General features: G+C 38.4%; 1 protein-coding gene across 1 annotated transcript in view; it reads left to right on the top strand.

Moving 5' to 3' along the window:
* khdrbs3 (KH domain containing, RNA binding, signal transduction associated 3) overlaps positions 1–22622 on the top strand; it is a 141319-nt gene that overhangs the window by 69841 nt on the left and 48856 nt on the right. Inside the window, exons 2-3 of the mRNA XM_005754060.2 lie at positions 2414–2532; positions 11337–11453. Coding sequence (XP_005754117.1) covers positions 2414–2532; positions 11337–11453 — 236 coding nt within the window. The remainder of the gene's footprint in view (positions 1–2413; positions 2533–11336; positions 11454–22622) is intronic.

Raw genomic sequence — 22622 nt, 5'->3', positions numbered from 1 at the left:
AGTATAATCGCAGCCTTTGCGGTTAGAAAATTGCACTTGATCATGTCGCGATATTATCGCAAATGCGATATATCGTTCAGCCCTAATAAAGATCACATATAATAAAAGCACATGAAAAAATAAGACTGTAAAAAATGTGTTTTCAGAAGTAATTTAAAGTAGGTCAGTACTTAAAACTGACTCAGAACATACTGTACTGCTGTCACTGGTTCAGTTGTGTTTATTTTGTTCTCCCCCTGAAGTGAGGGGGTATGTAATGGGTGCTGTCTGTCTTTGCTACCAGTCTAGCGCCCACAGTTTTCAAGATATCGTTTTCACATTTTGTGTGATGGTGGAAACCAATAACAGCTCGAGCGGATTTAATTTAGGTGAAAATCGGGTCAAGGTCAAAACTTTATATTACCCACAATTTTCATGGATCTTAGTCAAACTTCACAACAATATACTAGGTCTTGGGGGACATGAGTACCTAGGTTGGTTAAGCATTTGACCTTTACCTTCATTGTTAGCGCCCAAGGTCAAAATTGACCTTGAAAAAAAATTCAAGAAACCATGGGGAGAGCTGTAAAACACATTTTATTAAACGCACTCTATGTCAGCCCTATGGCATCACAATGATGCCATAAATGTTCACAAAATCACACATTGCATAAATATATCTTAAAATCTCAAGTTTTTACAGCTTCTGAAAGACACAGATTTCAGCCAATTCTGCTTAATCACATGAGTAAACATAATAAAATACCGTTTTAGTATGCAAGGCTTCGAGGTAATAGGGTCAGGGGTTTAGTTTCCATTGGATCATCTCCAACCTTTAAAACACTTGTTTTGTTTGAGCTCGTTAAAACATTATTTTTTCAGAACGACACTAAATGACTTCTCAGTGACGCAAAAAGATTTAATATACTGCACCAGATTTCCATATTCTTTCATGTTTCATTTATGCCCAATTTTAGGTTGCAATGTGGAATTTTATAGTTTACAGTTTGATAGACAGAACATCACTTCATATTCTCTACTGTTCACTGGTTTCACCATACTTAAACTATTGTGCAGAGGTCTGGGCCAATAACTATAAAATCACATTACATTCACTTTTTACTCTTCAAAAAAAAGCAATTCGAATCATCCACAATGCAGGTTATAGGGAACATACAAACTCACTATTTTTGCAGTCTGAAATATTGAAAATTGACGATGTAGTGAAATTCCAAACAGCACAAATTCTATTCAAAGCAAAAAATAAAGAACTGCCAGGTAATATTCAGATTATGTTTTTTTTGAAAGAAGGAAGTTATAATTTAAGGGGTTTTTGTAACTTCAAAACAATGAAGGTACGTACTACAAGAAAAGGCTTTTGTGTTTCTGTTCATGGAGTGAAACTATAGAACAAACTGAATATGGAATTAAAGCAATGTCCAAACATAAAACTGTTCAAAAAGAGTTATAAAAATATGATCTTCTCGATCTATAAAGAAAAGAAAAATATTTAAATTAAGTGAATGTCTCTATTTAAAAACAAACAAACAAACAAAAAATTCATGATGTGATATTATAGTATATAGTATATCAGAAATCTGTTCACTATTTTTATTACAAATTATATCAGTAAGGAAGCTGACTAAATATTCACTGATAATTTATGGCAAAGGGGTGGGATTAAATAAGTGTATACTTCTTCCCACTCCCTTTCAACATGTAAATTAATCAGAATGTTTTTTTGTATGTAATTTGTATAGTATTTTTTTCTCTCTTATTTCTTTTCTAAATGTACTTGTATATTGTTCACATGTTGAAATAAATTACCAATCAATCAATAGTTATAGCTTTTACTGTGTATTAGAAAAGTTGGAGAAAATCATGAAAAACACTCTCATGTCCTTTAAACAAAGCTTTACTTGTAAAATTGTTTGAGGTTCTTGCAGAGGAGAAAAAACCTAAATATTTGCTTTTTAGTAACAATTTACTCTGTGTTTGTGTGTTTTGTAAATGTGCTGTAGCTGGGTTTTGAACAAAAGACACAATCCTAATGTGTCAAATTGAAAAACTTTAAGGAGCCTTTTGACATTTTCTCAGCAATTTGAGAAGCAGCATTCACTTGAGGTTGAACAGTTCAGGACTTTGAAGAAAAAGCTTTTACCAGAAGCGAGTTTTGTGTTCATTACTGTGTGACACAAGTAGCCAGTGTAGCAGTTTCCAGGCATTATGACAGGCAAGGCTAACCGCTATCGTATACTCATGTACTCTCATCTTGTTCCTGTGCTGAAAACAGTGCACCCCAAAATAAAAGAAACTTCAATTATTCTTTCAGTGAAGATATGTATTTTTTGCACTAGTACTTCTCTGCTGCTCCAGACCTGTAAGTTCATGCTTTTCAACACAAGCTCATCTTTTTTTTCTTGCTTCTTTCCAGAGATTGAAAAAATTCAGAAAGACGAGGGGAAGGAGGAGGAGAAGTTCATCGATGTCGTCATCAACAAGAACATGAAACTGGGCCAGAAAGTTTTAATACCAGTCAAGCAGTTTCCTAAAGTAAGTGCTATGGTATCACCACCAGAGACTTCTCCAAGAATGTGATGTGCACAGATAGAGAATTTTAGATTGCGTTATTTATAGATAATGAAGTCAACTACAGTGGCTCTACTTTTGATTTAAATTCCTTCCAACAGCCACTTGACACTTTTTGTTGATGCTTTATGTTATTAGATGTAGCATATCCGGTAGATGGTGTTCAGGCAGAGAGTCGGATGACAGAACTGGGGTAGGACGATGTTAGGGAGGTTACTTTCTGTCTAAAGAACTGTTTAAGCTTTTGAAATGTATAACTTTAATTCTAATTGTTCCTCTCTCCAGCACCAAACTCTCCTTTGTGTTGACCTTGGTCAGTGACGCTGTGATGCCTCTGTATATTAATTTGTCAACGAATAACCTCGCAGTGGATTTCATTTTAGTGAATGTCAAACGATTCCTTGTGAAACATGGGAGATTCTGGGTCTTTTACAAGCTCTAGAAGCTGTTTTTCTCATGACAATTTATCGCTTGTATGGGGAGAGCGTGATTGCAATGTGGCCCATAAGTCACAAATATAGAGTCCAGGACGGTCGGCTTCACAATGACCTCCATGTAAAGCCGTTTTGAGTGATAATACTGTTGGCACATTTGAGAGCACTTCAGCCTCACCCGCTAGCAGGAGCCTTCATCGACAGCTGCATTTACTGGAGCCACAAGCTCGATGCATGACAGGGATTTCCCACTGGGAGCGTGATGAGGAGGCTTGGTGTAAAAGTGAGAGGGCTGCTCCTAGTTGGGGGACATCGCTCAAGTTTTCATCTCAGCCCCCACGGGAAGGATAGCGGCAACCTTCAGTATACCACTGGAGAGGACAAAGCTGAACCAACAAACCTCTAGGTTTGGTTTCATCAATCTCAACACCAGACTCACAGTGACATTTCAGCATATAAACATCACCATGCTTTATTATTGTTATTATTTCACACGTAGCACTTAGTTTGTATTTGTGAAAGACTGTAGATCAAACAGGAGTTAACACTTTATGTACTTTTTAATGAAATATTATAAACTAGAAATTTTTACAAAAAAATGCAAAAAAACATCTTTTTAAAACTTTAAAAATCTGTTTGCTCCATCTTTTCTTTCTTTAATTTTTATTTAATGAATTTGTCTGAGGCTTAAAAGGGATTTCATATATTTTTAAGGACTGAATCCTCTGCTGAACCTTGACAAACTATAGATAGATGCATTTTGTGAATTGTATAGGCATACACCAGGAATTCAAATAGAGTCAAATCTAATTTATCAATACGTACTGTATGTTACATTAATGCAGTCTCCATAGCTGTATTCTATAGATAATAATGCATGTAATGCTAACATTTTGCTAGCTAAAGCCTTTGAGACATTGCAGCTGTTTAAAGCACATTTCATGTTCATTCATGTTTTTAAAAATCTGTTTAAATAATAGTCAAATGAACTCAAAGTGTTTAAAAAGTAAAACCACATTTAGCTTAGATTTCCATATAAAGGTCTTTGTCTGTACTGTGGAAAGACGATACATTCGTCATCCGGTAAGGTTAAGATGCACTCTGTTGTAAACCTCAAAGTAATTCAGCTAAATAAAATAATCTCAATTAGCGCTGCCTGTGTACGACATACATATGTGTGTAATGCTATCTGAGACTGATCTGAGTCTCCCAGGTTCACAGCTAAACAGATTTGCTTTGACAACTTTGATAAGTAGAGCCACTAATATGCTGTTTAGAGCTCCTACAAGCCACCGGAGGAAGACAAATTCAATTTGTTCTATCTGACAGGTAGCAGTGGCAAGAGTGATCTGTCTGACTTGAATGGCTTTTCTCCTGAGCTGCGAGCATCACCTTTTGGCTTCTGGCATTGAAGTGGCACTGCCATTTTCCAAATGGCCATTTAGGAGCACGTGCAGAGAGGTTAAATCCATCGTCTGCAAACACGGCTTTTTATCAAAATGAAGCAGGCAAGGACACCATGCAGCAAATTCTAGGCTGAGATAGAGCCGTGTGTCAGCAGTGATTTTTAATACCCAACACTGATGAATTATTTAGAATTTCTAAAATACTGGAAAGAATGACGCTTACAAAGGGATCCACTATGTGCTGCGGGGTGTTGTGAACATGGCAGTACTGTTAAGTTAGCTGTCTTTTACGTTTAATCGAACCCTTGTCGACATAAATCACTATGACACATAATGTCACGCCTACCCAGGAACTAAAAATATTCTACCTTTTGAACGTCGATGCGCTATCAGAGCTCATCTGTACCCTTCTTGGTTCTGTAGGCCTTCTCCTAGAAAGCTCTCTTTTGGCACAAAGCACCAGAGGTCATTAGTGAGGCGTAAGGAGTCCCACCGGTTTATTTCCAGTTCAAACTGTGGCGTTTCTCTGGGCTGGGAGCTGTGATTTATCCTTCTGCTGTCGCTCCTGTCCTGCTGTCCTCAGCATAATCACTCGGCACTGGCTCTCTGTGCGCACACCTTTCGCCAGACTTGCAGTAATACATTCAGCAAATGATGAAAAGAGCTCAGATGTGCTCACCACCACTCCCGCCCCCTTCAAGTTAAGCATGATTAATCAGACATCCTTTCTCTTCCTGTGTCCTCTATTCTTTCTAATCATCCACTATTTTTTGGTTTGGGAAAACAAGCTGGGCCAAAATACTACAATTAACTTTTTTTTTTTTTTTGGCAGGGAGGGGTCTGTGTATTTGCATCTTATTATTATTTTTCATTCAAGTAACAGCACAACAGAGCAGCAAGTGACAACCTGTGATTAAATACATCAGGTTGTTTTTTTGGTGATTACAGAAAGCAGCAGCACAATCCTCTCACACAGTCTAATGACATGAAGCGGCTACAGAAGCCCGGGCAGGTTTTCATAAGTCATATAATCCTTCCTGATAACGGAAGCATTAGCCAAACCCCAAAGCATCAATCACACTGGAAGTCAGACAGATTTTGATATCTGATAAACAGCAGGGATTACAGCTATTTGCTCAGTATAGACTTATATATGTGGAGTACGGTCCATATGAGGAGTGTGTGCAGATGTACCGACTGCCTCATGATGTGTTCAAATAACGGGATTAAGACTTCTCTGTGACATTTACTGGCTTTAATCAAACCGGTACAAAGCAAATCTGCATGATCCCTGTTTAAACAGCCACAAACTTAAAATAGCTCCAAACACATGCCATTACATCATGTCACTATATTGTCTGTAACATTAGTGTAACATGACTGGATTAAGCTGCTGCATAGCCATGGGGCAAAAATGAGCTGCTCTGCTCCTCTTTAAAGATCTCGTCCTGCCACACTTTTACATTAAAACAGGTTTACTGTGGGGTTATATGATGAAGGCAACACAATTTAGGAATGTGCACGCACCACTTGAGCACAGCTGGCTTTAACCTAGCTTTAAGAAACATAGGCATTGCTTGTCAATATTGAACACATCATGGCAGAAGCTTTTTGCTTTTGTTTTTTGGAAAACCCAGAATGCACCATGAAAATGATTTCATCTGAAAGCTTTCAGAGACCATACATGCAAAACTGTTTACTGGTATTATAATATCTCTACTGGCAAGTGAAATATTGTTTGCCCATTTTTTATCCTTGAGACCTATTAGAATAGCTTTATTAGCATGTTAATTTTATTAGCACTTACAAATTATTCCTCTTTATATTTTTCATCTTGGTGCAACACTTTAGTTCATTCACTGTCTAATACAAGCTGCTTTAGCTCAAGGGCCACCCTCCTGCTAACTCATTACTTCTTCTTCTACTTCTTCTGAAGTGAGGGGTTTCTGACATTGTTAAGGCCAGATTATAGGAAAAAAACGTCTACGTAGGCATCAGATTATATATATATATGAACTCATCATTAAGGATAGAGAGGAGGTCACAAAACCCTCCAAACTCCCCAAAATGTCCAGAGAATAAATGAGGTGATATGTGTCAGTATTCTTCTGATTTCCCTCTATGGCCTAACTTAGTTAGCTGGTTAGCTTGAGTACCAAACACTACTTCTTGACTCCTTCAGTGATACGTATAACCATGGCTTTATTAGCTGGAGTGCTACATTTTTATTTATCAGTTTTTTAAAGAATAGTATATAAATGTAAAAAGACTTGGACCATCATTCATTTCTTTTATATTTTACTGAAAAACGGGAAATAGGTGCAACAATTTTTTGAAACACTGCAAACATAAATACAATTACAGCTTAGAAGGCAACTAACAGAGTTTGTGCAATTCTTACAAGTATGTTAGAATATATAGTAAATATTTGATATAATGTTGAGGTCCACTGAGATTTGCACAGTACTCTATAATTTCTCATATTTAGCTACCCAACTTGAGTTCCTTTTGAAGCTAACTACATGATGTGTTTTAGTGGTACTGTATATATTATATCATAAAAAAATGACCAAAGTGAAGTGTTACCACAGAACCTAGAAAGGTTTGCCAATTCGCCCACTTGGTAATCCACACCTTATGCTTTTAGCTGTGTCAGTGTTAATCTTCAATACCCATGCTTGGCCTCAAACTTGACCAATTATTTTTGGAAACTAAATGCTTTGGCATTTAAAGCCATTTTTATATAAATGCCCGAGGCCCTAAATATCTTTTCCCCCATCACTGTCTGCCATTTCTCACCCTTTCTGCAGCTCCTTCATTAAACTATGGCTCTGCACTCATAGAAAGAGCAACAAAACCCTCCAAAAAACAGAGAATATTGTTTCCTCTAAAATGATGATCAAAATAACTATTTCAGAAATTGATTTTCTGCTGATGAGCCTCATATATTCTGTTTTTGTGCTTTTTTTTGTTTGTTGCAACAAAAAGATCCAATGCAGTGATTGGATACAAAATGCAACGTTAATTTGTCTAATTAGTGTAATGTGGTCTTGAAGAGGATGCTGGTGGGGGGGATTTCTTCAGGTGTAGACTGTGTGGTTAGCGCAGACTAATGAGACAGTGTGTAGGATCTGAATTCAAACGAAGAGCACCCTGACACGTTTCTCTTTGAGTAGATTCTGTCTCTCTTTAAACTGTCCTCTGTAGAAAACATTGTATCTAAATGAAGAAGGGCATTTGTCCTCTCAGCTCAGCAGAAAGCCAGCTTCTCTCTAATTGTGTCCCTTATTCCACTGAGCCTCAATTGCTCTGCCAGCAGAGTAAATTTATGTCTGCATTCATTTCTGTTTCACAGCCCGTCTGATTTTCTCTCCCTGTAAATTAGCTTCTTTTTGCTTTCTGCCTGATGCCCATGTATGCACATTTGATAGGGCTTCTACGCTACACTTGTACACAGTATACACAGCAACGCTTTGTTCCTGATCAGAAAATACTCTTTTCTGCTTGTTCAAGCGTTTTTACCCATCGGTGGGTACACACAGTTGGTAGCCAGAGGACTGAGATATCTGCACAAACATCCCGGACGTCGTGTCCGATACACAACCTGTCAGGAGGAAGGAAAGGGTGCATAAAAGCTTTGGTAATGCGCAAAGATGTCAACTGTGTGATCTGGCTCTGCAAATCATTGTTCAGGAGACGGCACAGCTCAATGATCAAAGCTCCATCCAGGTGGAGATGATGGATGCTCAGGACATCGGTTAAACTCAGCACATTTACAACATTTCCTGACACCCTCTGTTTGCCCTGGTGCCGCTGTCTGCTTTCATCATCCTTTTGTAAACTCGATTCCTTTCGAGGGGGTGCGCGCTTTGTTTGCGTAGATAATTTTGAATTGAATATTCTTCACCTGACAATTCATTTTGTCAGAGTTTTTGTGATGATTGATGCTTGTAGAATAGAATAGAATAATCCTTTAATTGTCCCACAAGGGGAAATTTGGCTGTAACAGCTGCAAGAAAGACACATATACAAACAAACAGTATAGAAGACACAGAACAGAAACATAGACAATTTTTACATATTTACATGAAGGACGATGGTAGTTGGAATTCTTAGTGGTTCTTACTTTTCACGTGACTCTTATGTTCCCCCTTCTGTGTGTATAACTGTTGTTTGAGTATATTCTTGGTTTACCTTCTGCTTTGCTTTGAAGTTCAGTTCTTCATGTCCCTGTGGTTTTTACTTTCCTCTTTTATTGCTTTACAGTACCAGTGCCTCATTATCACGCTCATTGAAATTAATGCTCGGTGGTGTGGCCAAAAATGAGTACTCGTGTATTTTTGAAGTATTTGGTCACCCGTTAGACGAAAGCAGAATCACTCTCATTTCTTAAAAACCTCCATTGAACAGTCACCGCTCCTCTCTCAGTCACAAAGTTCTGAGCATCTCTTCTCCTCATCCTCCATCTGTCTTTACGCTTCTTGAATCTAGCAACAGAGTCCTCCCCAGCTGTTAACAGACTTTTATGCTACCTAAGATTACCCAGAAGCCTGTGCGCCTGCACTATGTAACTATGGCACATCTTAGTGTTAAAAATAGTCTCTGTCACAATTGTCTCAGAGTCGTGATATATTTTAGGAGTTGACTCGTCCCAGGCTTGGCCATTGAGGGATGATATTTACTTTAAGTGTACAATCACATCCAGGCACATGACTCTGTGTAATTACAAAAGCTGGAGGAACACACTGTATCTGAGAGCGGCTGGATTTCAGCCTGGCCGGGATAAAAACCCAGCAGTCAGTTACTGCATTAGAGCGAATCACTAAAGCTTGCCTCTCAAATCCTTCACCCAGGAATTGGCAGGAGCTTCCTAATAAGCACTCGCTTTCAGAACAAAAGGCAGGAGAGATATAGGTGAGGTGTAGAACAAAACTGGCTGTTTTTTTTAACCTCCTGCTCGCTAATTGATGACCTAGATAGTGGAAGGAGACAGCTGTATAACTCACTGTTAAAGGGAAAACATAGGGAGGAGGAGGAATGCATCGTTCCCCTTTTGTGTCTCTGACCATCTTCAGCTGCTGGTGAAATTGTGATGAGGTTCTCTGACTTTGGTAGGTGTCTGTGCACAACACTGGAGATGGCAATGTGTAGCATTTGTGTTTTTACGCTTGAAAAGCAGTGACCTTGTGAAGTGATGTAGCTGCAGAAGCCTTCAATGGCCCAGAAATGCTACACGGAAACATTTATATTCAAATATACCAATCTTTGAGAGAATGTCATCAACTGACAAGGTAAAGCTCATGAGGAGATGTTCTTATGCCTTCATCACCTGCAAAATTAACAATAAATAAAACTGGCTGCCCAAGTTTGTTAATAAAAACTGCACTTAGGATAGAGAGTCATTTCTTCCTTTATATGCTGCCTGTTGGGTTTTTTGGCTAGCTCATTCACATCAAAATCATCTCTCCCAATAAAATGTATCTATTGTATCTATGTATTTCAGGGGTTTTTTCTATTGCTGTTATTCTATTTTATGTTGAGGGAAAGTTCTTCATGTGGTTGTCTGTTTTTGTTCTTCCCTTGTTGTTTGGAGTTCACCTATGCCTCAGTGTCCCTGTCTCTGGTGTGTGTCTTATATTCCCCCTCAGTCTTTTCTTTGGTACATTGCACTCAGTATTTCCTGCTTTCTTGTCCTACTGGCTTTCTGCATTGGTTGTTAGAAGTTGTTTTTGGTTTTTGTTAAATAGACAATTTCAGTGTTCAGATCAAGATTCAAGCTCGCTTTTTTCCAACCTGGCAGTCTGCGTTGTGTCGAATATTGGTAACAAATCGTAATGTAACATAACATAATATAACATCACTTTGAAATAAAGTTATTGTAGTTAACTGAACTAAGAAGCTAAGAAATAAAACCTGAAAAACATTTTTAGTCACTGAAAAATATGAAGTTGTTTCGAGTTGTTTCAACTAGAGAATGAAACAAAAACAAAAAGAAACTAAAAGAAAAGTATGTACTTAGAAGCATCTCACAGATGTTCCCCATTTTATATTAAAAAAAACCCCAAAAGCTGAGACTGAAACAAAAACTAAAGTAAAACGATCTGTTCTAGTCACAAGGAGATGCTACTACTGAGCCTGTGTAAACCAGTGTGTCTCTGGTTTTGGGGAAAATCGTCAAGAATCATATCTGAAAGATGACAATGAAAGTTTGCAGAAATCAACTTTTAAGATGAATAAAAGACAATAATTTTGAAAAGAAAATAATTTCTAAGAGTTTATTTGATAACATGCAACAAGCTTATTGCCCAAAGAGATGTATGTGCTGTATAGAGGTGAGTTTTCCAGTGGGGATGGTGTGGAAATCCTTACTCAGTTTCTTCCACTCCTCTCTTACGGTTTCCTGACTCCAGGTCACCTTTTCCCAGATTTTCACCTTCAGCTTCCAAACCTTGCTGGAGGAGGTCCCGTGTTTTATTTACAGATAAAGAAGTCCTGCATTATTTTCTGGAAGTGCTGATCTTTTTGGCAGTTTAGTAATTATGAGATATGAAACATGTGTATGCCAACTTCATCACTGATATTTTTACCGTGGTGTTTGTGCCACTCCTGAAACTGAACCTTGCAACAGTGCCTTTTGAATGTCATGTGCTATTATTCTTTTTTGAAGACTTTTGGCCGGAGCCACACAGCTTTTTCTTGTGCTATAAAATTACAGCCCATGAAAAGGTGACCTTGTGAACCTCAGATAAGACATCTCAGAAATGCTTCCTCAGTGATTTTATCAAAATATGAAAGAGGAAAACCACTGATAAGTTTTCATTAGCTTCAATCTGTGGTTGAGCCACATGCGACTGACATAAAAGTCTTTGCTCTTTATCTCAAACACACAGATTCTGACTGATCCGTGCTCTCTTGCTCTCTGTTGCAGTTTAACTTTGTTGGCAAACTCCTCGGGCCACGCGGGAACTCGTTAAAGAGACTACAGGAGGACACTCTCACAAAGATGTCAATTCTCGGTAAAGGATCCATGAGAGACAAAGAGAAGGTAACCCTCCAGTCGGTTATTTCATTTGTATTCGTGCTTGCCTTGCTCCTTTTGCTCTCTTTCACCTCCAACCCATTTTAACTTGCTCTGCTGTTACTCTTAAAAAAGATTTGAAGTGAACAGGATATAACCTTAGAGTTAAGCAATGCCTCCCATAGAAAAGGGGGAATGTGAGGAGCCCATCTTCTTCATTTCATAAAATGCAGATTTTCTGAGCAAATAATGAACTGACATGAAACAACTTTGTCTTATTGTCTCAGCTTTGCTCAACTTTTTTTTGGCCTCCCAGAGACATTGTAAGCTTTTTGTATGCACACCCACTTAGATTATTAAAATCAGTGGCACTGAAATTTCCAAAATATCTTTCAGCTTATCAGAGCCAAGGCGAAGGATTGTGGATTTAGACAAGTCAAGAATAATTTAATCATTTCTAAAGAACTGCATGTACCAAGACCAACAGTTCAAATTGTTGTGCAAGTTACTGAGGAGTTTAACCACTTGACTAAGATCTGAAAGCTTTAAAGGTTTAAATGGTGTGAAATAACCCATAAACCGGCAAGGCATAGGCCTGGAACACCTGTGTCACTGTGTACAGTTGAATGAGGTTATCATTGCCATAGACTGAGAAGCTGTTGCCCAAGGAAGAAGCCTCTATGCAAGAGATGTGTAACTGATTACATGGACAAAGAAAAAACCTTCTCGAGGAAAGTTTTTATGGTCAGATGAGGCAATGATTAAATTGTTTGGCCACAATAACAAGAAGTTATTGTATGAGTAAAGCTGAGGTGATATAAAGCAAACTGCTGCTAGAATTATCCTCTGGGTTTCTGGCTACATTGCATCCGTCACAAGTCAGTTCCCCGTGTTCAGACTACCTCAGAATTCTGATAGTACTGCATATATTTTTTTATGATATAAAGGTGTCATGTTATAATATCAATGATGCATCGACATTATGACTTAGCATTCCACAACAGTAAGACCAGCTCAGACATGTTTGACAGCAAAAGCTTCGTCAGCCTCTGACGATTTAGAAAAAAGGGAGCTACTTCAACAACCTCCAACAAAGCACAATACTTTAAAAAATATATAAAGTATATTTCAGTAAACTAAAGTGAGGAAATTGTTCCCACTAAATGTGGAAACAACAACCAGGCTCTGAACGCACCGGAGGAGGAGATGCTAGCAGCTGGTGGTGTGATCCAAACAAATGACTCCACCGAGCATCGCTGCAGCACTCACTAGTTGCGTTCCGTATGACAGGGAGCGCAAACGATGGAGGGAAATTACTGATGTGGGCTCATGGTGGTAAAAGCAGCTGGATAAAAAGCTCGACCTAAGACACAAAATCCCAGGTGGAAAATATTTTTCAGTTATGTAACAGTATTGTGCAGGTTCCAGAGAGTTTGAAGGATACGCGGCTTTAGTTATTGTTATTGTCAAACTAAAGTGGCTAGATATTATTTTCATTTAAAATTCCCATTGAAAACACTACTTTGGCTACTCTTCGGTTTGCATTTGACTGACAATAGGTCACTATTTTGTACTGTTGTACTAAAGTGCTGCTTTTACTTGCACCTTGTGGCAACAGATTTACACGTTGAATTAAATAGTGTGTCATTTGAGACAGTAGCTGATTGCAGGGTGGAGAACGCCCTGCCTTTTGTTTGCTCTAATAAATGCTGCTCCTGCAAGCTGCAGTCACCAATAAAGCATTCAATATTCTTTTCTGCATCGTCAGAAACATAATTATCACTAACTTCCTTGAAATATTATGATAAAATACGCTGAAATTTGATCGACCTGATAAAAATGACTGAAAATAAGTAGCCTGTGCTTCACAGTGGCACGACAGCAACAGCCATAACTTAGCTATCAGTTTAAAGCTGCAGAATCAGCCTCACAGGTTAGGTTTTATAGTATTTCTACTACATTAACCGTAAGTATGCATGCAAGATGGATAAAGCACCTAAGTGCACTGAGAGTTCAAAAGGTGAATGTAGATTTTAGTATAAAGAGCTTTGGGTGGTCAGTAAGAAGTTTTAAGATGCAATTTGCTAAGAGACAATGAATTCAGATATTAGGTTCACCCTGTGTATATTTTTGACCCTGTGCTTATTTTAGAAAATTCAAAAGAAAAAAAATAGTCCATCAAATTCTTTTTTTTTTAAAGATCTGTCTTCACATCCATAGTTATGTGACTATACAAATGCAACTGTACATAGCTGTAAATAATAGGTGGCCATTAATGAGTGCCTATAAAATTAAAACTACGTTTTTGCATAATTGTTAATCCCTTCCACTTATTTAATCTAAATATAAAATATACGTGGTTTACAATCACAGAAAACAAACATAATGAGTTTTTTTAAGGAGTCAATTAACCCTCTGAGGTCTACGTCATCATCATCAGTAACAATGCTAACCCTAGCTACGCGTTTTTAAGTCAACTAAAAAATTCCTTTTTTAAAAAAAAAAGTAATTATTGATGGTTGTCAGTAAAGAATTAGCATGGGGTGACTGATCAGTAATGAAACCTTTATTTTAAAATGACAGTAAGATTGAATAATAATAACAAAAGCACAGTGTGGTATATACAGTTTTATATGTGCAGGTGAGAATATCAGCTGCAATAATTATCTAATATCATTCACATCACACTTACTAAGGCTTTCAAATAGAATCACAGGGAGTGTTTTTAATAAAAGAAGTTTTTCCTTTTTCATTTTCTTTTCGTTCTAAATTGGAAGACGCTGATCTGAAAATGTATAAGTGTGTTTGTCTCAGATCACCCCCCGTATCTACAATCTCTGCTTGATTGACAGCTCTCAGGTCACCTAGGCTCCATTGGAGAAATGCAAAAACAACTATGTCTGGAAAACAAATTTCAAAAGTTTATGGAAATGGGAATGATCTTGGGGATCACCAAATACGCCTGACATCTTTCAAAGCATACTTCGTCTCTCTCGTAGCGTGTAAAACACATGCAGTCAAATCAGCACGCACACAGGAAAAAACACTCTATCTGGATTTATGGGTTTGTTTTCATAGAAATTTTGAGTCTTTGTGAAGATTCGAACCAAACTTCATGGGAAGAAAAAAGATTTTGTGAAGAGGGTATAGCTTGAAATTTCAAACACAATCCAGTTTAATGACTTCTATCATCCCCGATCATGTCCACACATAAAGAGAGGATATAAATGGCTCTAACAGAAGATCCTTAGCAGCCGGATTGATTGCACACAGGAGTGTTTAACTGGGAATAAATCGACTTCTCTTGGCTTGTCTGTGTCTCCTCTCCCCCTCTGTTTGTCAGAGGTGATTTGTTGATGGCGATGACTCTTGCTATCATACAGCACATTCTTTTTGATTACTGTGATCAATAGTCTTTGATGGTACACTCCTCTCGAGTAGGTGGGAGAAAAGATCTGTTATGGCGATATGCTGACCTCAGCAGCCCTCAACTGTCTACGTAGAACCGCTGTGGGATTTATTCCTGACAGCTTTCTGTCAGGGACGCTCCTCAAGCTAGTGCTTCCTCTCTTTTTTTAGGTGAGGGATATACCGTTGCTGCAAAACGAATACTTCATGTTGAGCTGGTTGCTGACTCTCTGTTTTCAGCTTCACGGTGTGTGTCATTGTAGTTTTGTGCCCTTGCGCGGGTCAGGGTGCTGGGCTACTGCAGAGCAAAAAGAGAGACCCCCGAAGGCTTTTTCTAGACAAGTGAAAACAAAGCTGTCTTATCTGTACAGACACGCCGAGTGAAGAACCGCTTCCTTTAAGGACACATTTCTATTTATAATGATAAAATGCATACTGCACCATACCTCTGGGTTACAGATGACTGACAGGAAAGGTGATAATATACCGTTTTCACCCCATGGAAATGTAATTGTAGACTTGCTTCTTGGGGGGTGAAACTAGACAATGCTTAGTTCATTTGCTTTTAAGCTCTTACATGTGGCAGAGACACTGCAAGAACTGCTATAACTACACAAATGTTTGCTGCAGATCCTTGATGTGCTCACAAGAACATGAGTCCCGAGAAGCTGGAAGGAGCCAGAGCAGCCGGGAGTCACCGCTCCTGCTTACAGCAGTTCAGTTGTCCTGCTGCTGTCAGAGCAGGATGATGTAAAGTCATCTGTGTTTCCCACCCTCTTCTCATTAGCACCGTGATTAACTCATCCATTTTCCTCCCTGGGAACTGTGCTCACTCTTTAATTTTCCTAAAAGATAAAACAGTCGCAATTCCTTTGTTTCACTTTTAGTAAGCTCTGCATCAGGATTAATAAGCAAGCTGTTACTCTGCTCCACCACCAACACTACATGGCTAATCATTCCACAATTCATTAACAAGTTAACATGATGAACCACTTAATCATATAAACTCGTAGATTAAATGTGGAAGATAACGTTGAGTTCAACAGCATTTTGCTACAGTTTATTTCTACCTATAGTTGTTTTCATTGATTGATAGTTTTATCTATTTGAAACACACTAAGTAGCACAGTAATTTTAGAGCCTTTTGGTACAGTTTTCTGTGATGTTGTATTGTCACCGTGGCCTCTGCAGAGTCAGCCAATTCGCTGAGCTTACCTTGTTTTTTGGTTAGACTTGCCAAAGCATTGTGCAGTAGACTCTGTAGACTTATATGATTTATTTTGCTCTGTATTGTACCCTAGTGTTCTAAAAACCCTGCAAGACGCTTTGGGTTAGAGTGCTTAAACTCTATATAGCAAAATAAAGCCACGATTTTAAATAAACATAAGGTCACATATAAAGTCATCCTGTTGTTCACTCACAGAACTGGACTTTTAAACGGGAAATCTAGCTGGCATCTTAACCTCCTAGGACCTGGCGTCCACATATGTGGACATCACATTTTGGGTTGTCTAGACCAAAATACTCAATTTTGCTCTACAAGGGCCTGATATCCACTTACGAGGACATTATACTGCCACTGGTCAATCGAAATTTACAATGAATGTCTTCATATGTGGATCTCATTTCTCCCAGAAACAAAAATCAGGTATAAAACAAACTGGTAATTCTTTGTTTTTACATTCATCAGGTCCAAATCAACCCAAATATTGAAGAGAAATTAAAAATGCATGGCATGAAAGAGTTCGGGTCTTAGGAGGTTAAAGTGAATTGAAAAGGTACTTTCAAAAAAAGTAGCTGCAACTCACTCACTTAGAATGCTAATTGGTTCAAGCTAACTCTTGCTCAGCTCGCATGATGTCTGGCAGGATGGACTGTAGCAATCTTGCTCTCATGAGAAACCAGCTGCTTGCAAGGTAAGGCCTCATGCTTTACGCTTGCTCTTTCCTCAGTTCATTCATTCCTTTATAAAACAAAAACAAACAACAGCAACCAAAAAACAGTCTGGCTTCAAATAATTTTTAGTGACAACAGCATTTCCAAGCAATCAAGCTAAGGTTAGCTGGTAGCTGCAAATTTGTTTTTATTTTTACTTTTTATTTTTTGTTTTTTTAATCCATGCTATCAGGTTAGCGATCATCAGCTAACATTAATCAAAAGAAAGCTAGTTTTATGTGCCTCAATGGCAACTTGACCATCAGAATGAGAATAATGATGGATCATTTGGTTCCTGGTGTAAAATTGGTGCCCTGTGTTTGTTATTTAGATAAATATTGCAGCATGTTCCTTTTGTTTAGGAGTTTAGCTGTGTGTTGACTGGTCAAATATGTGAATATATTGCCCGATAATTATGTTAGGTAAAATTCCACGTAGTTATGGTAAATATCCTCTTCTTAACTACTCACCCAAATTGTAGTCGCGGGGTACTGGACCCTGTCAGAGCTGTGATAAGGCGAGTGGCGGGGTACACAGTTTAGACCAGGGCTAAATTAACAGACCTTATCTAGCCATAAAACTGCTTGTAAATTAACTGTTGAATTAATTTTAATCTTTGTACTTTTCTTACACTCTTTTGTAATACTTTTGCTACAACGTGTCCACTTCAATTACTTCTTGATTGTGAGATTTAAAATTTACTGTGATGCTGCACAGAGGCAAAATTACAAAAACTCACCAATTCAGAGAACTGAGGACATGTCGGTCTAACTTGGCTTTCAACAGTATTAGGAGATATTTAGAGTGACAATGGTGAAAATACTAGAAAATGTTCCTGTGTAAAGCAAAGAGAACCAGACATTCAGCAGCAGATTTCAGAGATCTGGAGGTTAAGATACTAGCTGGTTCAAATCATTTCAGTAACTTTAAATGAGATAGAATAATCTTCAAATCATTTCAAACTTCCCTGGTAACCAGTAATAGAAAACCAGTACGGCAGAGATAAGCTCTCACTCTTTTTGGCTAAGGCCTTTATGCTGTGAGACAGCTATTGTTGGGAGACACATTTCCTCAGACTATATGTAAGTACACGTTTGTCACGTTAAAGAAGAAATCTGGTGTGTCTATAAGCCACTTTGGTTGTCAGAAGTGCAGATGAGTAAGGCTGATAGAGCTGTGTAGTTCACCCCACCTGTCACACACACAGAATAATAGAATTTTTCACTGTCTGTTCTTGAATATTTCATTTGAATGTGAATTTCAATTCCAAGCTTGGTGTTATTTTTTACCACTAAGCTCCTGCTGCTGGAGTTCCTACGTCCACAGTGTTGTGTGGCCTCGTGTTACCAGGGTGAACAGCTTTCAATAAGCAGATTTACAGAGGAAGAAAATGTAAACAGAAGGAAGACGCTGCCTATAGATATAAAAAGCCGACAGCCGTATTCTCCTGCTGTGGGCTGCTGAGCTGCTATAGGACTCTGCTGCATCACTTATGCGTCTCATCAGCCCTGAGAAAGGCCACCTAATGTATGAAAACTACTACAATATTATATGCATTTGATGTGGCCACCATCCACGAGGTGTAACAATGACACTGCATGTTAAATGGACTGTTAAGACAGAGTATTCGGAAAAAGAACAGTTTTTAAATAGAAAGTCCTCAGATGACACGCCCTAGACTTTTTTTTTAAGTTAAAAGAACTTCGATAATGATTGTTTTTCATATGTTTTTTCATGCAAATATACTAAGAAGCACATGAAAGGGAAGAGGAGAGACAGATCTGTGAGCAGTTGCCTCTTTCCAACACCCCGCTCACACTCCCTGCACAACACCGGCAGCTCCGGCAGCTCTGGTGCTATGAGCAAAGGAGCCCTCTGCTCGTAAAGCACAGATTTATGGGTGAAATTAACATATCATTAACATACCACAGGCACTCTTAAAAGAAGGTTATTTATAATTAGGTGACATCAGAGACACTGGTTTGCGTGACGCTGGAAAGAGAGAGAGAGAGAGAGAGAAGGGAGACGAGGAAGCTGCCACCATTGGAAGTGCCCTAGAGAAGCCTTTTTCTCTTCTCTTTTTTTCATTGAAAGGGAAAAACTGGGACGCCAAACCTGTTGTTTCCTTTGTGCGATGCGGTCAGAGACATTTGGGGTTTTTTGCTGTCCTATTTCTCGCTATCAATAACACGATACTGGCCTGTTTCTGTCTGGTCTGAATGGCCTGTGCGGCCCCTCTGTTTACACGTTATACTTTTCTGTTGCAGCATGAATGCGCTGTGCTCTCGCAGGCTCGTGGCAGAGAGGAGCGAGTTACATCTGCTGTGCTTTCAGGGGTTTGGGTGGAAGTAAACAACAAATGCAAGCTCTTTCATGCGAGCCCATGAAACAGTGTTGCAGGTTAAAGCGTTATTCATAAAATGAAGGCTGTCGTGTGAAGTCCAAGACTAGTAAACCGTTATTTTGAACTGGTATATTTTGGAGTAATTAAATAATGTTTCACCCACCACAAGACTGTTCCATAAGAAGACATGATTTGGAAGAACTGAACATGATTTATTGAGATGGAGAATTTGATTAAGAAGACTCTGATGAACCAACGTGGCAAAACAGAGTCCCAGAATTGACAGGAATTAGGACAGGACCCCCTGATGTCGAGACGCTGGTGGTGTTGGAAAGGAAGACGAGGCTTGCAGGGGGTCTGAGTGAACAGGGTGAGGTGGAAACGGGGAAGAGGCAGACTGCAGGAATGAAAGGCAGAATGACACAAGAGCACTGAGTTGACGGTGTGGGGAAGTGAAAGTGGTATAAACAATCGACTAGAGGCTTTAATAAACAGGAGTGCAGGCGGATGAGTGATTACAGATCCTCTTTACTGAACTTGCGCATAAATTTCTTTATTTGAAAATCAGAGTGGATCAGTGAATTGTAAATAGCTCATACAACTAATCTTTCTCTGACCAAATGGTTCTGTTCTTTGCTTTGGTCCATGCTAACATAACAGATTTTACGTGAAATTGTCAGACTTTTGTGGTCCCAGAGGATGAATCCTTTCCTGATCCATTGCCTTTTTTCTTTTAGCTCTGAGACACTTCGACTCTTGCATGAAATATGTACACAACTATGTGATGGATTAGCATGCAATTTGCTGGTGACCTTTGTGTCGCCAAAAGAATATTAATCATCAACTATGGTGATACAAATATATTAATCTTTTACTCATTTTTATGGAATTGTAGCCTTTCCCTTAAGAGGATTTGGCACTTTTCTTTGTTACACGTGACAGTAATCTGGGAAACTCGCTGTCAACAATAAGGTGACCTTGATATTCTATAAAAGATCGTCTCGCATAAGTCAAATGTGCGCTTTAAACCGGAGCTTCTCAGAGTGCCACTGTGGAGCCGGCGTGTCACAGGGAAAACACACATTTGCTTGGTGGTTGTGTCGGCTCAGAGGATGATAGATGGTGATTTATTTATTTGTTAACTTTTTTTTAAATGTTATATTTCTTTACATTGGCTGTGTCTTCTATGATTGCCAAACATCATTTTAAATTGAAAAAGAACATGACATAAACTGAGAATTAGAGATTTGCACAGTAGTGCATTCTTCTCAAACAACATGTGGGAGAAAGGGAATGAAATGCAGTGTCTGACTGTGTGTCTGTCTCATCCAAACCTCAATGTTAAGCTAAAATAACAAAGTCTTACTAGTTAATGTGAAATCACGTGCATAAATCACACACAACTTTAGGAACATTTTGCATGTCTTGTCAGTGCATTTTAAGCTTTCGGTTACTTTACAGGATTAAGTGACACAAAAAGGTCAAAGCATGGGAAAGATTATAGTTTCTAATGTAAAGTGCATATTGATAACTTAATGAAAGGACTTGTTGTGTAATTCATACAATGTTTTATACCAGGCTGTACTAACGCTGATTCTACAAGGTCAACAATCTGAGTTTAACCTTAGCGCTGTGCTAAGGGACAGGATATCAGTGCAGGGGAATATTGGTGGAGGAGAAAAAGAAGTCTAGAGTCAGTCTATTTTTATTCTTGGTTTAGATTGACACAAAATATTGATTTTGCAGATACCATATAGTTTCTTTTTGCAATGCAAAGTACACTACCTCCATGTTGTCTATCTTGCCATTCAACCAATTCAGTCTGTGAGAGTCAGTGTTTTATGTCTCGTTGTTCAAGGTGCTCATCAAATCCAAAAAAACTGACAGGGTAAGAATTTCAGGCATAAGCACATGAGCGTCTGGCAGCGTCCAGTACTGCAGATTTCTTTTCTTTGTATGAGACACAGAAAAAACAGCTCTACATGAAATAAGCCAAATATTCTTAAATCTGACAAAATTAACTTGTTTTGACAAAAAAAATCTGCCAATAGGGAAGCAAAAGTTTTTTTGCTAGAATCCTTAAAACTAGCAAATGACTCTGACTTCTGTATGCCTATTAACTGGACACGACTGTCTACAATTTACGCTTAATTGAAGAAAATTTGACTTAAGATTTTACAGCTTAATTTAGATTTTCATATAAACAAGAAGAAACAAGAAGCTAACTGTAGGACAAACTTTAGCAAAATGATGGCTCCGCGAGGGTTTAAGTGTTAAATATATTTCTTTTTTAGGCCTTTGTTTGGCTTTATTGGTAGGGGCAGTGAAGAATCGACAGGAAAACAGAGGGAGAGAAAGAGTGGCAGACAGGCTGTCAGCCATGCAGCATGCGGGCACCCGCTCAACACAGTGAGCTAAACCAGCACCCATTAAATACATTTCTTGAATTGAAAAGTTGTTTAAGTGGCTTTACTCTTGAAATAAGAAAAGTAATCGTATTCTTATTCTGTAATTTTAGCCAAACCATTACCATACCCTGTAACTGGGGGAAAAAAGCTCAATATGAGCTGAAATATCTTATAGAGAAAAATATTTTCCTAGAACAAGCTTAATTTTCTTGTGCAAAGCTTGCTTGTTAAGAGTGTATTTTATTTTTACACAAAAAATAAGAACAAAAGTCAATTTTTGCAGTGGAAGAACAAAAGTCCATCATGCTTTCACACGTGTGTCATCTCTGTCTGACATGTTGCCAAGCAGCTGCGTAGTAGGAATGTATCCAGTCCTACATTTGTGATCCGTTATCTTGTTAAGATCAGCTAGCAAAATAGCAGACAGGGTCACTGTTACATGGCAGAACTATTACATGTCCGTTAGATGCTAAAAAACTCATGTTTTAAGGAAACACGTTGAGCCAACAGCTCCACCAGTAGAGAAGGAGAAGGATGCTGGTGCTACACCTCTGAAGCCATAATGGCTAGCCTTTAGTCAAAGCTGCCTTTCTGTGGGAAATAAAGACACGTGTTGCTGGTTTTGCAGTGGAAGAGATGTTTCCACTATTAACTCAGTATGCAGAGGAGGTGAATGTGCAGTAGGTCGAAAACCCTCTGGATATTTTATTATAGGTCTGGTCTTTACTTTACAATATAAAGAACCTTGAGGCGACTGTTATTGTGATTTGGCATTATCTAAATAAAACTGAATTTCTTTTTTTTCCCATTAAGATGCAGCGCTATGACGTCACAGTAACGTGATTGGTCATTTGCAGTGTGATCCGAACCAACATTACTATAATAATCTGGGATAAACACCAGCACGGGGATGTTAGATTCACCCCTCTACTACACACTGAGCGAAAGGTTTAAAATAAAAATCTTTTTTCTGTATAAATGATTTTTCTAAATGACTTCTCAATTTTTCACATAAGCCTGTTTTACAGAAATCAATACTGCACTCCATCAATTATAAATCAAAACTTTCATTTCCTCCCAGAGTTGCTTAATTTATTTTAA

This window comes from Pundamilia nyererei, unplaced genomic scaffold (assembly GCF_000239375.1).
Source record: "Pundamilia nyererei isolate P.nyererei 1_Seehausen unplaced genomic scaffold, PunNye1.0 scaffold00501, whole genome shotgun sequence".
In the NCBI taxonomy this organism is placed as follows: Eukaryota; Metazoa; Chordata; class Actinopteri; order Cichliformes; family Cichlidae; genus Pundamilia; species Pundamilia nyererei.
Note: the sequence above shows the minus strand (reverse complement) of the source record. Positions and strands in the feature narration are given on the sequence as shown.